General features: G+C 40.8%; 2 protein-coding genes across 6 annotated transcripts in view; one reads left to right on the forward strand and one right to left on the reverse strand.

Moving 5' to 3' along the window:
- The window catches only part of LOC135108291 (uncharacterized), an 89,045-nt gene that overhangs the window by 14,786 nt on the left and 59,460 nt on the right, over positions 1-14,799 (forward strand). The gene's annotated exons all lie outside the window — the stretch shown is intronic.
- On the reverse strand, positions 6,690-12,461 carry LOC135108289 (calphotin-like). The gene is made up of 2 exons (XM_064019093.1): positions 12,342-12,461; positions 6,690-11,089 (listed from the first exon to the last, which is right to left on the reverse strand). Exons 1-2 carry the CDS (start codon positions 12,351-12,353, stop codon positions 6,854-6,856), a joined length of 4,248 nt encoding a protein of 1,415 aa, XP_063875163.1. The 5' UTR covers positions 12,354-12,461; the 3' UTR covers positions 6,690-6,853.

Raw genomic sequence — 14,799 nt, forward strand, 5'->3', positions numbered from 1 at the left:
GGAACTAGTGTTTGGCTCCTTTATTCACATTGTAATTGATGCAGCAGTGTCATCTTCCTCTTGTACTTTTATTAGCTCCGTTTCTACTGAGTCCAGGCACCTTTTTTTTTCTAATCATTATTATTTATTTATTTATTTATTTATTTATTTATTTATTCTTTTATTTTTTTTCTAAGAATATGTTGGAAGCTCAGAAAAGAAAATGACAGTTTTTCCCTTCAGTGGATTATGAACATTCCTCGGTTCTCCACACTTTTCACTGGGTCAGCACTCCTTCTGCTCAGTATGTGAGAAATTAGTGGTCTCTTCTCTTATTCACATTGTAAGTAATTAATTATTTTCACCTATTCCTTGTACACATATTGGCCCATTTTTTTAATTTGTTTATTTATGCCAAAATTTTTGTTAATATTTTTTTTTAAGTGAAAAACCAATTGAAATTAATGATTTTCAAAATTATATAAAGAAATTGCAAGCACTTTCTTTGTAAGTACAGCACGGCTTCTATTATTCTCTAAAGAAAATAATTAAGATAAATAAATAATAAACAAATGAAATAAGATAAATAAATAAATAAATAAATAAATAAATTGATAAAAAAAAAAACAAGTAAATATATTGGAGATTTTACGTCTGTTCTAGGGGAAGGAGGTGAGGAAAAAAATAGTGCCGTTAGGCGTGCTTCATTTCTTGATCACCTTCGACTTTTCCCACGTGTTTCGACCACCACTAACCGCGTGAAAAGTCGACGAGTTGTGGCCTTGTGATCGCTCAGGTGGGGGACTGCATCGGAAGTTAATTTCTTTTTTTTCTCTCTCTCTCTCTCTCTCTCTCTCTCTCTCTCTCTCTCTCTCTCTCTCTCTCTCTCTCTCTCTCTCTCTCTCTCTCTCTCTCTCCATGATTATAATTACATCATGCTCGAAGCTTTAGAGTTCAGAGGAAGAGAAACTCGTCATGGTCATTTACATCATGAGTCACTTTTAAGAATTTCATGTCATAAACTTGATTCAGAAGTTTTGGCTAGCGAAAAGTTTACTGTCTTACATGTAATAAATTTAAGTTTTTTGATAAATATCACTGAACTGAATAAACTCTTAGGAAATATATTTCATCAATTGCCAATGTGTAACCGCTGCATGTAGTGGAGCCAGCTGACCTTTGTTGCCATACCCCTCAACAATATTTCACGAATGTTTGTGACTACAAGCAAATGTCACAACTTGCTAGTCATTTACATTAACTGAATATATATATATATATATATATATATATATATATATATATATATATATATATATATATATATATATATATATATATATATATATATATATATATATTGCTAAATTTTATTTTGTGTATTATTTCTATCTCTTGTATTCTGTCTTCATGGAGAACGATATTGTAACATACTCACAATATTGTCGATCCTAGCAATAATAGTAGTAGTAGCAGTAGTGGTAATAGTAGTGGTGGTGGTAGTATTGTTATTACGTAGTAGTAGTAGTAGTAGCAGTAGTAGATATCCAACCATAAAACGTAAACTATGTAGGTAAAGATTCTATTTTAATTTGAAATTGTGATGATATGTTAGTTGTGTAAGCAATTATTTTGTGATAGAACTCAAATCTGAAGCACGTTATTAAATGATCTTAACTTTGCTTTATTAATGAGGTGGATTCACGATGTAAAGCACTCTAAGAAAGCTCAGATTTTGAAATTTCCTATTAACAAAATTCTCTCTCTCTCTCTCTCTCTCTCTCTCTCTCTCTCTCTCTCTCTCTCTCTCTCTCTCTCTCTCTCTCTCTCTCTCTCTCTCTCTCTCTCTTCCATACTTTCTTTATTACTGTCTTCTTTCCTTCCTTTCTTTTTTCCATTTATCTATCTATATGTCTATTTCTGCGTGTCTGTCTTTCTTTATATAATATATATATATATATATATATATATATATATATATATATATATATATATATATATATATATATATATATATATATATATATATATATATATATATATATATATATATATATATATATATATATATATATATATATATATATATATATATATATATATATATATATATATATATATATATATATATAAAATTTCAGTGCCTAATGCCTAAATGTGGATAGTGTTGTCCTAACTGCAGGGTTAGGTATATTGGCTCATCCTACGGAAATATTGTAATTAGGGAATTCTGAGAACAAGATAGTGAATATGAATGAAAGTAACAAAATAAGGTACACCATTAGTAAGGTACATTCCAGGTCATTTTATGATGGTTTAATGAAATAATGAATTTGCTTATTAATTTATTTTTAGAGCTTCCTGGAGATTAGAATTGGAAAGAGAAAATTTGGTCTTTGTATATTTAAGGACATGACAAACTTAACAGCAGTATTATGTTCGCATATTGCACCCAATTTAACAATGCTCAATTAAATTTTTCTCTCATTTAATTACTGTTAACCATTTAAGTATGAAAGCATTTTTCATGTTTAGCAATTATATTTGTCACTTACAATATAAGATGGTACTGCGCGACCATGGAGGCCGATAGGTTCTTAGGTACACGGGTTTAGATCCTGGTCATGGCCGAGATAAGGAAGAGCATCCACGCAGGGTAACGGTTCCCAAATGCGTATTAAAAGTAATTTACATTTAAGGTATTCTGGTGCTATGATAAATAAATAAATAAGTAAAAAAAAAAAAACATTGTTCTGTGTTGCCGCGTTCTTTGCCAGCCACCCGTCAAGGTAGGACCTGCATTCAGGATTTTGAGTTCTAAGTTTACCTGAAGATTGTAGTTAATGGGATGTAGAGTATCACGAGATGTAGAGTTGATAAACATAAGGATTCTTCTCTTGGTTTGGTTCTCTTGGTCATTTGGCGTTTTGCCTCTGCTAGTTGGGGGGACATGAGGAGGTATTTTGCTGATTTTCCTTGGAATAACTACTGTTTCCGTGTCAGAGGTCTGTCTCTGTGTGCCGAGTGTATAACAGAGGTGATAGTGTCTGGCATAGAGGCGTACATTCGTTACTCTTTCTTGACCTAAACCTTCCAAACCTTGGTTTAACACAGCCTGTTTTCGTACTATACATGATAGAGATGTTGCCCACAAAATGTACTTGAGCCTTCCATCACCAGAATCTCATGCACTTTATATTTATGCACGGGACCATGCCAAGTCTGTTCTCCAACCATCCAAAATTTCCTTCATTAATAGAAAGTGTCAAAATCTTTCAAGATCTAACTCCTCTCGTGACATGATATATAACCAAAAACATCTTCAATAACTTTGCTTCTTTATTTCAACCTGACGACAGCACTGCTATCACATCTATCTCTAAAGCTGAAGTCTTTGCTCAGACCTTTGCTATAAATTCTACCTTGGACGATTCAGGGCTTGTTCCTCCCTTCTCCTCCACTCTCTGACTATTTCATGCTACCAATTAAAATTCTTCGCAGTGATGTTTTCCATGCTTTCGCTGGCCTAAACCTTCGGAAGGCTTATGGACTTGATGGTGTCCTTCCTATTGTTCTCCGAAACTGCGTCTCCGTGCTTGCACCTTGCATAGTCAAACTTTTCAACTTTGTCAACATCTACCTCTCCTTCTTGCTGGAAGTTTGCCTACATTCAGCCTATTCCTAAAAATGGTGACCGTTCTAATCCCTCAAACTATTGTCCTATTGCTTCAATTTCCTGCCTATCTAAAGTTTTTGAATTTATCCTCAACAGGAAGATTCTTAAACATCCATCATTTCACAACCTTCTATCTAATCGCCAGTATGGGTTCCGTCAAGGCTACTCTGCTGGTGATCTGGCTTTTCTTACTGAGTCTCAGCCATCCTCTTTTAGAGATTTTGGTGAAACATTTGATGTTGCCTTAGACATATCAAAAGCTTTTGATAGAGTCTGGCACAAAGCTTTGATTTCCAAACTACCCTCCTACGGCTTCTCTCTGTAACTTCATCTCAGTTTTCCTTTCTGACAGTTCTATTGTTGCTGTAGTAGACGGTTCTATTGTTGCTGTGGTCATTGTTCTTCTCCTAAATCTATTAGCAGTGGTGTTCCTCAGGGGTCTGTCCTGTCACCCATTCTCTTCTTATTATTCATTAATGATCTTCTAAATCAAATTTCTTGTCCTCTGCACTTCTACGCTGATGATAACACCCTGCACTTTTTCACGTCTTTTCGAAGACATCCGACCCTTCAGGGAAGCCACAGAACGCCTGACTTCTGATCTCTCTAAAATTTCTGAATAGGACCTCAGTAGCTCAATTCCTCCATTTATCAACTCGAAACAGCCTTCCAGACAACTACCCCCTCTTTTTCAATGACACTCAACTAGGGATGGGATATTCGTATTCGGTATTCGTATTCAAATACATTCGAATACAATATTTGGGTGTATTCGTATTCGTATTCGAATACTTGTCATCTGACATCAAAGTATTCGCATTCGTATTCGAACACTTGGGAAAAGTATTTGTATTCTTTGAATAATATAATGAATAATCTTAGATCCATCATCAGAAATAATAGTTATTGTTCCTTCCAAGTTACAAATCTTCATTCCTGTTTGTCCGACGTGCATGGCATATATATATATATATATATATATATATATATATATATATATATATATATATATATATATATATATATATATATATATATATATATATATATATATATATATATATATATATATGAAATATACAGCGTGCTTGCTTCTTGTCTGGTTAAACTCTCCCAAGTATTTATCAACATCTACCTTTCTTTTTTGTAGGAATTTTGTCTACGTTCAGTCTGTTCTTAAGAAGGATGGGTGCTCCAGTCTTTCAAACTACTGCCTTTAGCTTTGATTTCTGGGCTCTTTAAAGTTTTTGAATGTCTAACAGAAAGATTCGCTTGCATCTGTCTGTTAACCATCTATCTACTCTTTCAAATAGTCAATTTGGATTCTGTAAAGGATGATCCACTGATGATCTAGCTTTCCTTACCGAATCTTGATCATTTTCTCTGAGGGATTTTGGTAAAATGTTTGTTGTTGCCTTAAATATATCAAAAGCTTGTGATAGAATCTGTCATAAACCTTTATTTTCAAAATTTTCCTCACATGATCTTTATCAATCTATCTCCGCGATATTACTAAAATTTCCCTTTTTGCCGTTCTATCACTGCAGAGGTAAACAGCCACTGTGCTCTTAAGCCTATTCACAATGGAGTTTCACAGGGTTCTATCCCATCACCCACTCTCTATTACTCATAAGCGATCTCCTCGGCCTAACTTCTTGTTCTATCTGCTCTTAACACTGATGATCTTAATCTACATTTTCCACCGTTATTTATATGACATTTAATTGAGTGAATCGAACATTTGGCACAGAAGCTACATAGCGCGTAAATTCTGATCTTTATTATTAATTGACAGAACAAATTTCGTTCTTCACTCCCTCAAAAATGAGATTCCTTCCCTCCACTCGGCACAACCTTATTTCATGACACTTAATTAACCTATTCTATATTGAATATACTTGGAGAAGAGAAGGAACTGAATGTGGGAACTTTTTGACCTGATCACTCACCCAAGTGTCTCCCAGCTAACACATAGTTACAGAAAGCATCGCTAAATATAATTATAAATAACTGACAACTTAGCTGTGGTTCAAGTGGCTGGGAAAATAGTGACGGCTAGGGTGAGTTGTAATTGCTGGAGATTCTCTGCCAGCGGCTGGTCGTGTTTTCGTAGCTAAGACAGTTCCCTTAGGATTGTCCAATGGTTTAGAGCTTCTAAGTTCTTCTTAACATAGTGAATTTAACTAAAGATAACCGGTAGAGTGACAAAAATGCGTCTTAAAAGGACTGTTTATCTGGTGGCTGGTGGCTGACGACTGCTACCGAGGAGAGCGCCACGTCAAAACAAAAGCTATTTACAATCTGCACACATTTACTTCACAATTTATGTATAGTAATAACTAATACTTAGTTTTTACTAGATTAATCTTAATTGCCATTTCATATAACTTTTCAACTTATATACAAATCACAGCACAAACCAATAATGCATTGTTATTATGCGTGATATAAGTGGAAATTCCCACACTGAATGTAATGAAGATGAAGTGTCTAAAGCACATGTGTGAACTAACGCATGAATAAAGTAATATCTCAGGAACCGCGGAAGAGAACTTGTGGATAGTTAGCAGATCGAACTGGATAGGAAGGATTTTACTGTTCTAGGTAAACAGAGATGATGGAAGAAAAGTGATTGGTGAAGATAAAAGAATCAGATTTTAGCGATGTATGGTTAAGTAAAAAAAAAATAACGAATAGGATTGTGTGAAGATAGATTTAAATGTAAAAAGAACGTCTGTAAAGCAAGGAAGAATGGTTATGCATGATAAAGCTGTGTGGAGAACAACTGAGAATGTAAAGCTGAAAGTAAAGATGAGTGATAGGGAATGAATGTCCAGTAACACATAATTCTACATCAGGTATTCCATTTCATTGGTATTTCATGTATAATACAATTTTCATGACGCATAATCCTACATCAGGTATTCCATTTCATTTGTAGTTCATATATAATGCAATTTTTTATTTATTTTATTAAACTGGGTTAATTGTGTTAGAACTTTTTTTTTTTTTTTGTGAAATGGAAACTGCATTATAAGAAATGCCTAGTTTATTCATATTGCTTGGAATGAAAACAAAGGAATGTGTCACACTTCCGGATTTGCTTCCCTTTATTTACACTTACATTAACATATACTTAGAAACCTAATCTTCCATCAAAAAAGTTGTGGTCAGTCGTTTTGTTTCAGGAAATTGAAATTACGGGCAGTCCTTCAGGTAAATGGGCTGACCATGATAGGGAGCGAAGATACGGTCACTGACGCCGTGGGGGGGGACATTGTACACGACCGCAGGGGCGGGAATTACTGCTGGTGCTGGTAACACTCCCCGCGATGTGGAGGCGCGGGTAGCTGCCCTTTCAGCGGCGCGGAACTTTACCATAAAGGCTTCCCTTGCTGCCTTCACCTCAGGTGTTTCAGAAACGGGCACGGGAGCGACACCTGCATAATGAGTGCCAGCAATAGTATAGAGGGTGGTCTCAATTTTAGGAACTCTGGCAGCTGCCTCATTCCAAAGGGCCATGAACTCTTCTGTAGCTCTTTGAACATCTGCTGCTGGTTGAACTGGCCTAGGTGCAGAATATGGTTTTGCAGAAACAGTGTATTGAATTTGTGATGCCCGTTCAGCTGCGGAACGCCATGCAGTCATGAATTCTGCTGTAGCCTTCTGAACTTCCGGAGTAGCCTCGACCTGCACGGGGAAGGCAGTGATTGCTTGTTCAACGACAGTTCCTCGTCGAGCAGCAGCATTCCATGCAGCCATAAAGTCATGGGTTGCTTGCCTGACTGCAGCGGTTTCCTGAACTCCACCAGGTCCGATAACAGCTGGAATTTGTGCAGCAGTCTTAGCAGCCGCATTCCATGCTGCCATGAACTCAGCAGTAGCCTTCTTTACTTCCGGAGTAAATCCCACAGGTGCTGGCGGCGCAGCAGAATAGGCCACAGCAGCAGGAGCACGAGGAGCAGCTGGTGCTGAGTGAGAGTAGGCAACAGCAGCTGGTGGTTGTGGAGCAGCTGGACGTCCATGATAAGTAGCTCCCATAATGATGTTGACGTCAGGAGCAGCTTCTGCAGCGGCAGCAGCAGCCCTCCAGATCTTCATAAACTCAGCAGAGGCTCTTTCCTGTGCTACTGTGAACTGAGGAACTCCGTCCACAATCCTGGGTGCTTCACCAGGAGCGGCTCCTGCCACCTGGTAGATGGTTGGTTGAATGGTGCGAACTCTTGCTGCGGCCTGATTCCAAGCTGCCATGAATCGTTCTGTTGCCCTTCTGACCTCATCAGTAGGCTGCACTGGTGAAGGAGCTCCTGCTGTGTATGTTACGGCTTGCCTGATGGCGGATGCCTGCCTGGCAGCAGCCTCAAAGGAAGCCATGAAAGCCGCCGTAGCACGCTGCACTGCAGCTGTTGGCTGCACTGGTCTTGATAGAGAGAGTGCTGCAGTTTCTACAGTGACTGCTCGCTGAGCAGCCTTGTTGTAGGCTGCCATGAACTCTTCGGTGGCTTTTCTTACTTCTTCTGTTACCTGGACCTGCTGGGGCATTTGTACGGTAAAGGCACCAGTTGGGGTGGCCCTCACCAGGGTAGCTTCAATCTTGGCGGCCCTTGCTGCTGCCTTGTTCCATGCTGCCATGAACTCAGCAGTAGCCCTCTGCACCTCCGGGGTAGGTCCTACAGGCTTGGGTGGCGCAGCAGAATAGGCTACAGCAACAGGTGCTCGGGGAGCTGCTGGTGCTGGGGCAGCAGGTGCTGCAGGTGCAGAATAGACTACAGGAGCAGGCGCTTGTGGAGCACCTGCCAGCTGACTAGCTCCCATAATGATATGGACATCAGGAGCAGCTTCTGCAGCAGCAGCAGCAGCCCTCCAGATCTTCATGAATTCAGCGGTGGCTTTTTCCTGTGCTACTGTGAACTGAGGAACTCCATCGACTACTCTGGGTGCTTCACCAGGAGCGGCTCCTGCCACCTGGTAGATGGTTGGCTGAATGGTGCGAACTCTTGCTGCGGCCTGATTCCAAGCTGCCATGAATCGTTCTGTTGCCCTTCTGACCTCATCAGTAGGCTGCACTGGTGAAGGAGCTCCTGCTGAGTATGTCACGGCTTGCCTGATGGCGGATGCCTGCCTGGCAGCAGCCTCAAAGGATGCCATGAAAGCCGCAGTAGCACGCTGGACTGCAGCTGTTGGCTGCACTGGTCTTGGGAGAGCAAGTGCTGCAGTTTCTACAGTGACTGCTCGCTGAGCAGCCTTGTTGTAGGCTGCCATGAACTCTTCGGTGGCTCTTCTTACTTCTTCTGTTACCTGGACCTGCTGGGGCATTTGTACGGTAAAGGCACCAGTTGGGGTGGCTCTCACCAGGGTAGCTTCAATCTTGGCGGCCCTTGCTGCTGCCTTGTTCCATGCTGCCATGAACTCAGCAGTAGCTCTCTGCACCTCTGGGGTGGGTCTCACAGGCTTGGGTGGCGCAGCAGAATAAGTTACAGCAACAGGTGCTCGGGGAGCAGCTGGTGCTGGAGCAGCTGGTGCTGGAGCAGCAGGTGCTGGAGCAGCTGGTCGTCTGAGTTGACTAGCTCCCATAATGATGTTGACGTCAGGTGCAGCTTCAGCTGCAGCAGCAGCAGCTCTCCAGATCTTCATAAACTCAGCAGAGGCTCTTTCCTGTGCTACTGTGAACTGAGGAACTCCGTCCACAATCCTGGGTTCTTCACCAGGAGCGGCTCCTGCCACCTGGTAGATGGTTGGTTGAATGGTGCGAACTCTTGCTGCAGCCTGATTCCAAGCTGCCATGAATCGTTCTGTTGCCCTTCTGACCTCATCAGTAGGCTGCACTGGTGAAGGAACTCCTGCTGTGTATGTCACGGCTTGCCTGATGGCGGATGCCTGCCTGGCAGCAGCCTCAAAGGATGCCATGAAAGCCGCAGTAGCACGCTGGACTGCAGCTGTTGGCTGCACTGGTCTTGGGAGAGCAAGTGCTGCAGTTTCTACAGTGACTGCTCGCTGAGCAGCCTTGTTGTAGGCTGCCATGAACTCTTCTGTGGCTCTTCTTACTTCTTCTGTTACCTGGACCTGCTGGGGCATTTGTACGGTAAAGGCACCAGTTGGGGTGGCTCTCACCAGGGTAGCTTCAATCTTGGCAGCCCTTGCTGCTGCCTTGTTCCATGCTGCCATGAACTCAGCAGTAGCCCTCTGCACTTCCGGAGTAGGTCCCACAGGCTTGGGCGGTGCAGCAGAATAGGGTATAGCAACAGGAGCGCGAGGGGCAGCTGGCGCTGGTGCAGCCGGTGCTGGAGCTGCTGGATGTCCATATTGTGTAGCTCCCATAATGATGTTGACGTCAGGAGCAGCCTGTGCAGCAGCAGCAGCAGCTCTCCAGATCTTCATAAACTCAGCAGAGGCTCTTTCCTGTGCTACTGTGAACTGAGGAACTCCATCCACAATCCTGGGTGCTTCACCAGGAGCGGCTCCTGCCACCTGGTAGATGGTTGGCTGAATGGTGCGAACTCTTGCTGCGGCCTGATTCCAAGCTGCCATGAATCGTTCTGTTGCCCTTCTGACCTCATCAGTAGGCTGCACTGGTGAAGGAGCTCCTGCTGTGTATGTTACGGCTTGCCTGATGGCAGATGCCTGCCTGGCAGCAGCCTCAAAGGAAGCCATGAAAGCAGCAGTAGCACGCTGCACTGCAGCTGTTGGCTGCACTGGTCTTGATAGAGAGAGTGCTGCAGTTTCTACAGTGACTGCTCGCTGAGCAGCCTTGTTGTAGGCTGCCATGAACTCTTCTGTGGCTTTTCTTACTTCTTCTGTTACCTGAACCTGCTGGGGCATTTGTACGGTGAAGGCACCAGTTGGAGTGGCCCTCACCAAGGTAGCTTCAATCTTGGCGGCCCTTGCTGCTGCCTTGTTCCATGCTGCCATGAACTCTGCAGTAGCCCTCTGCACCTCCGGGGTAGGACCTACTTGTCTGAGTGGTCCAGCAGAGTAGGCTGCAGAGTAAGCAGCAGCGGCAGGTGTTCGTGCGGCAGCTGGTTGTCTGAGTCGACTTGCTCCCATGATAATGTTGACATCAGGAGCAGCTTTAGCAGCAGCTGTGGCAGCAGCAGCAGCAGCCCTCCATTTAGCCATGAATTCAGCAGTGGCTTCCTGAACAGATGGACCATGATCCACCACCACCTTTGGAGCAGGAGCTGAAACAGATGGACTGGCAGCCTCCACTTTTGGAACAGTATAAGAAACAACAGTTAGAGAAGGCTTAGAGACGTCGATGGAAGATGCGCCTGCCCCACTGTCGGCAGAGGAAGATGAAGAAGATGAACTGGAAGATGAAGATGATGAACTGCCATCACTGTCAGAGGTGGAATACTTCACTGTGTACCCTTCACAGTCGTCATCGTCATCGGGGACGGGCGACCCTAAAGCTGTTGCCAGCAGGACTATTACCACCTGAAAGGCAAATATGTTGGTATTAAAGATACATTCTTCGTGTTACTGTAAGTAATATTTCATTTATTTTGATATCACTGAAATAACAGAATGTAATTTCGCTAACTTTTCCTTAACTTTGTTTTAAGCTGTGAAATAGTGTGAAGATATGAATGTGCATTAATAACTACGCATGGAAACAATTCGCGCGCGCGCGCGCGCGCGTGTGTGTGTGTGTGTGTGTGTGTGTGTGTGTGTGTAATGTTTAGTTTTCTCAGTAGTATCGTTTTGTTGAAGACTGGAAGTCTTAGCATGGGAGACACGCGTGATGTTTACTTTTTGTTAAATTATGCCTTATTGTATCTCGATGCCTTTTTTTTTTTATTAAATATTATTATGTCATTTTTTCATTATTATGCAAAATATCATCCTTTCAAAGACCTTTCATAAATCACAGTGTGGAACGTAAATGCTGAGCTGGTAGTATATGTATTTTACATTTATTAACTAGCAGCAATGGCAAAATTTTTTTTTAAGTAACATCTAATATTTCACATGTGACCTCCTCCTCTTCCCTGCGTATAAGGTAGTTTTGCTTGAGGTCCACCTCGAGCCACATTCATTTTAAATAACGGGTGTCCTGTTTATCCCAATAATACAGCCAATTCAAACCGTAAGAAATGTTTAGGAGGAAGGTACCACATCGCATTCTCCCTTTGTTTGTCTACCCTTATCCACATACTTTTGCTATTTTTAAACTATTTAAACTATGAAAAATATTTTCATAGTGCTTCAAAATACTATATTGCAATTGTTGAACCTCTTCCTTGTGACATTCATGTTCTGATAATGCTATTGAAACCTGTTTTAGTTATCTAACAAGCTGGTGGCTATCTTCAGTAACTAATTTTAAAGGTTCTCACTGATCGATATTGAATCACTCGCAGTATGTCGCCACTTCATCACAGCATTCCTTGAATTCTCACAGAATATTCTTGCACTGTACAAAATGTAACACGGATGTGATGAAGCACTGTGTTGAGTATGCACCGACCTCTTTCTTGTCATTGAATGGCAAGTTAGTGTGAAGTTGTTAAAGGGTGAGTTGTATGATGCACGGATTGTACCATGGTAACGACACAAGTCCGAAATGTTTCGAAGTTGTAAGTGTGTTGCACAGAACGGGAGTGTGGTGTTGTTGCTGTGTTGCACTGTGGAGAGGTGTTGTTTGAGGAGAGCGAGGTGATGTGGAAAGAGTTCACCGGGAGCTCACCCAAGTCTTCATGGCACCGGTCTCCTTTGTGCCCTGCCATGGAGCGGCCAGCGGGGCCTCTTATATACCCTGAGCCACGCCCGCCTCTCCCCCCTTGCCTCCCGCCTTGCCTCCAGAACGGCCAGCCAATCCTGTCCTGTCTGACTCGTGACCTACCCACCCTCTCTTACCTCCTCACCCTCCCTCAGGCGCTCAGGTGCTGCCTCCCTTCTCACTTGGAGGTCTTTTGTCCTGTCTTCGCCGTCCATTCATCGCCTTCAAGTCTTGACATTTTTTCTTCAGTACATCATGAACACTCCTCGGCTTTCCACACCCTTTTTGTTGTGTCAGTACTCCTGTGCTCATTAAGTGGGGAACTAGTGTTTGGCTCCTTTATTCAGACGGTAAATGATGCAGCAGTGTCATCTTCCTCTTGTACTTTTATTAGCTCCGTTTCCACTGAGTTCACTCACCTTTTTTATCATTATTTTTTTTGAGTATTGTGGAAGATCAGAAAGAAAATGTAATATATATATATATATATATATATATATATATATATATATATATATATATATATATATATATATATATATATATATATATATATATATATATATATATATATATATATATATACGAGTATATATATATATATATATATATATATATATATATATATATATATATATATATATATATATATATATATATATATATATATATATATATCGAAATACATGATTACGTAAGGAAGGTGCATCCAAATTCTTGTATAGTACGTCTAAGCAAAAAACTAAATTCAGATCATGGGGGAAAATATCAATGAGGGAATTGTCGTCAGGTGCGCTTTATTTCTTGTATCTCCGGTTTTTCCCTCGTGTCTTGTCCACCACTCACTATGTGGCCGTGTGACCGACCAGACAGACTGCATCGGAAGTTGATTCTCTCTCTCTCTCTCTCTCTCTCTCTCTCTCTCTCTCTCTCTCTCTCTCTCTCTCTCTCTCTCTCTCTCTCTCTCTCTCTTATTCTCCGTGACTATAATTTTTTTGCTCGAGTTTTGAAAAATCAGGAAGAGAAACATGTCAAGATCTTAAGCAGCATGAGCTACAAATGACCATGACATGAGTTAGGCATTTCTTATCGCAAGACTTGGTTCGAAGTCTTCTCAATGGAATAGTTTATTGCCTTGTGTCCGATACTGTTTAGCTACTCTACTGAACTGGATGAATTCATAGGAAACTTATTTCATTAGTTGTCACCGTGTAATCACTGATTGTAGTACGAGAAGCACATCTACTTAGTGTTTAACACAGAGTTGCTAGATGCAGGGTTCAGCGTTCTGCATTTGCCAAAAGCCTGATTGTCATCGAGTGGCGTGAAAGCATTCTTAGCCTGTTACTCAGATGTCTTGCTTTCAGTTGCGACTTCGAGCAAGTGAAGACCAGAAGAACTTCACTTCAAGTTTTGCTGTTCTTCAGCGGTCACTCATTTACCTCAGTGCACATATTCATATTAGATGAAGAGGAAAATATATAGAAGTGAAAGAGTATGCTGGTAAATTAACATATTTCCTGAAACTATCTGATTATCCCAAGGTAGTGATGAACGTTCAGCGCTTGACAATTATTTCTTATTTATTGCGTGTTTGACAGACATTAGTAATATTCTATAATTGGGAGCACATACTTATACCCTAAAGGAAACAATAATTGTGTGTGTGTATAAGTGTGTGTGTGTGTGTGTGTGTATGTGTGTAGATCAGTCATCGATAATGAAATTAGATATACTTGTCTTTGTGTCACAGATGTGCTACACCATTCATAGAGACCATAAGGATTCTGATATGAATCTGTTCTAACCCTAGACTTTTTTTTTTTTTTAATGACGTACATTACAGTAAATAAGAGTTTGATGTTTGAACTAACGACGATTTTATTATCCGATTAATTCCGCAGTATAGTGATTCGCCAACTTAATTACTTGTGGGTGCTCAAAGAAAACAACAATTTTTTTTTTTTTTTTTTTTTTCGCAGCGACAAGATCTAAACCTGCTGGAAACATCGCGCACGCAACCCGTAGAGTTAGGTTTCCGCCTCGGTGAGCCAGCACGAGTCCTGGAATACATTCATTTTAAATCTTTAGATCACGTTTATATTCAAAGTGTTGTTTGGTGTGCTTGGCTAATGTATGCAGTGTGGGTCTCATTCGGATGAATTGCTAGTCACTCATTTACCCATCGGATTTTTTTTAAATTACTGTTTAGTTTGGCTATATGAAAATAAAAATAAATAAATTGATATTCTCCTTTCACAATGTTTCCTCCACACTAAGACGCCCTGAGTCAGTATCGTGTAGCATTGGGCTCTCCAATGCTCTCTTTGTTCTTTGCAGGAATCACAAATGCTGATGATGAAAAGCATATATATATATATATATATATATATATATATATATATATATATATATATATATATAT

Source organism: Scylla paramamosain, chromosome 17, assembly GCF_035594125.1.
Source record: "Scylla paramamosain isolate STU-SP2022 chromosome 17, ASM3559412v1, whole genome shotgun sequence".
NCBI classification, from domain to species: Eukaryota; Metazoa; Arthropoda; class Malacostraca; order Decapoda; family Portunidae; genus Scylla; species Scylla paramamosain.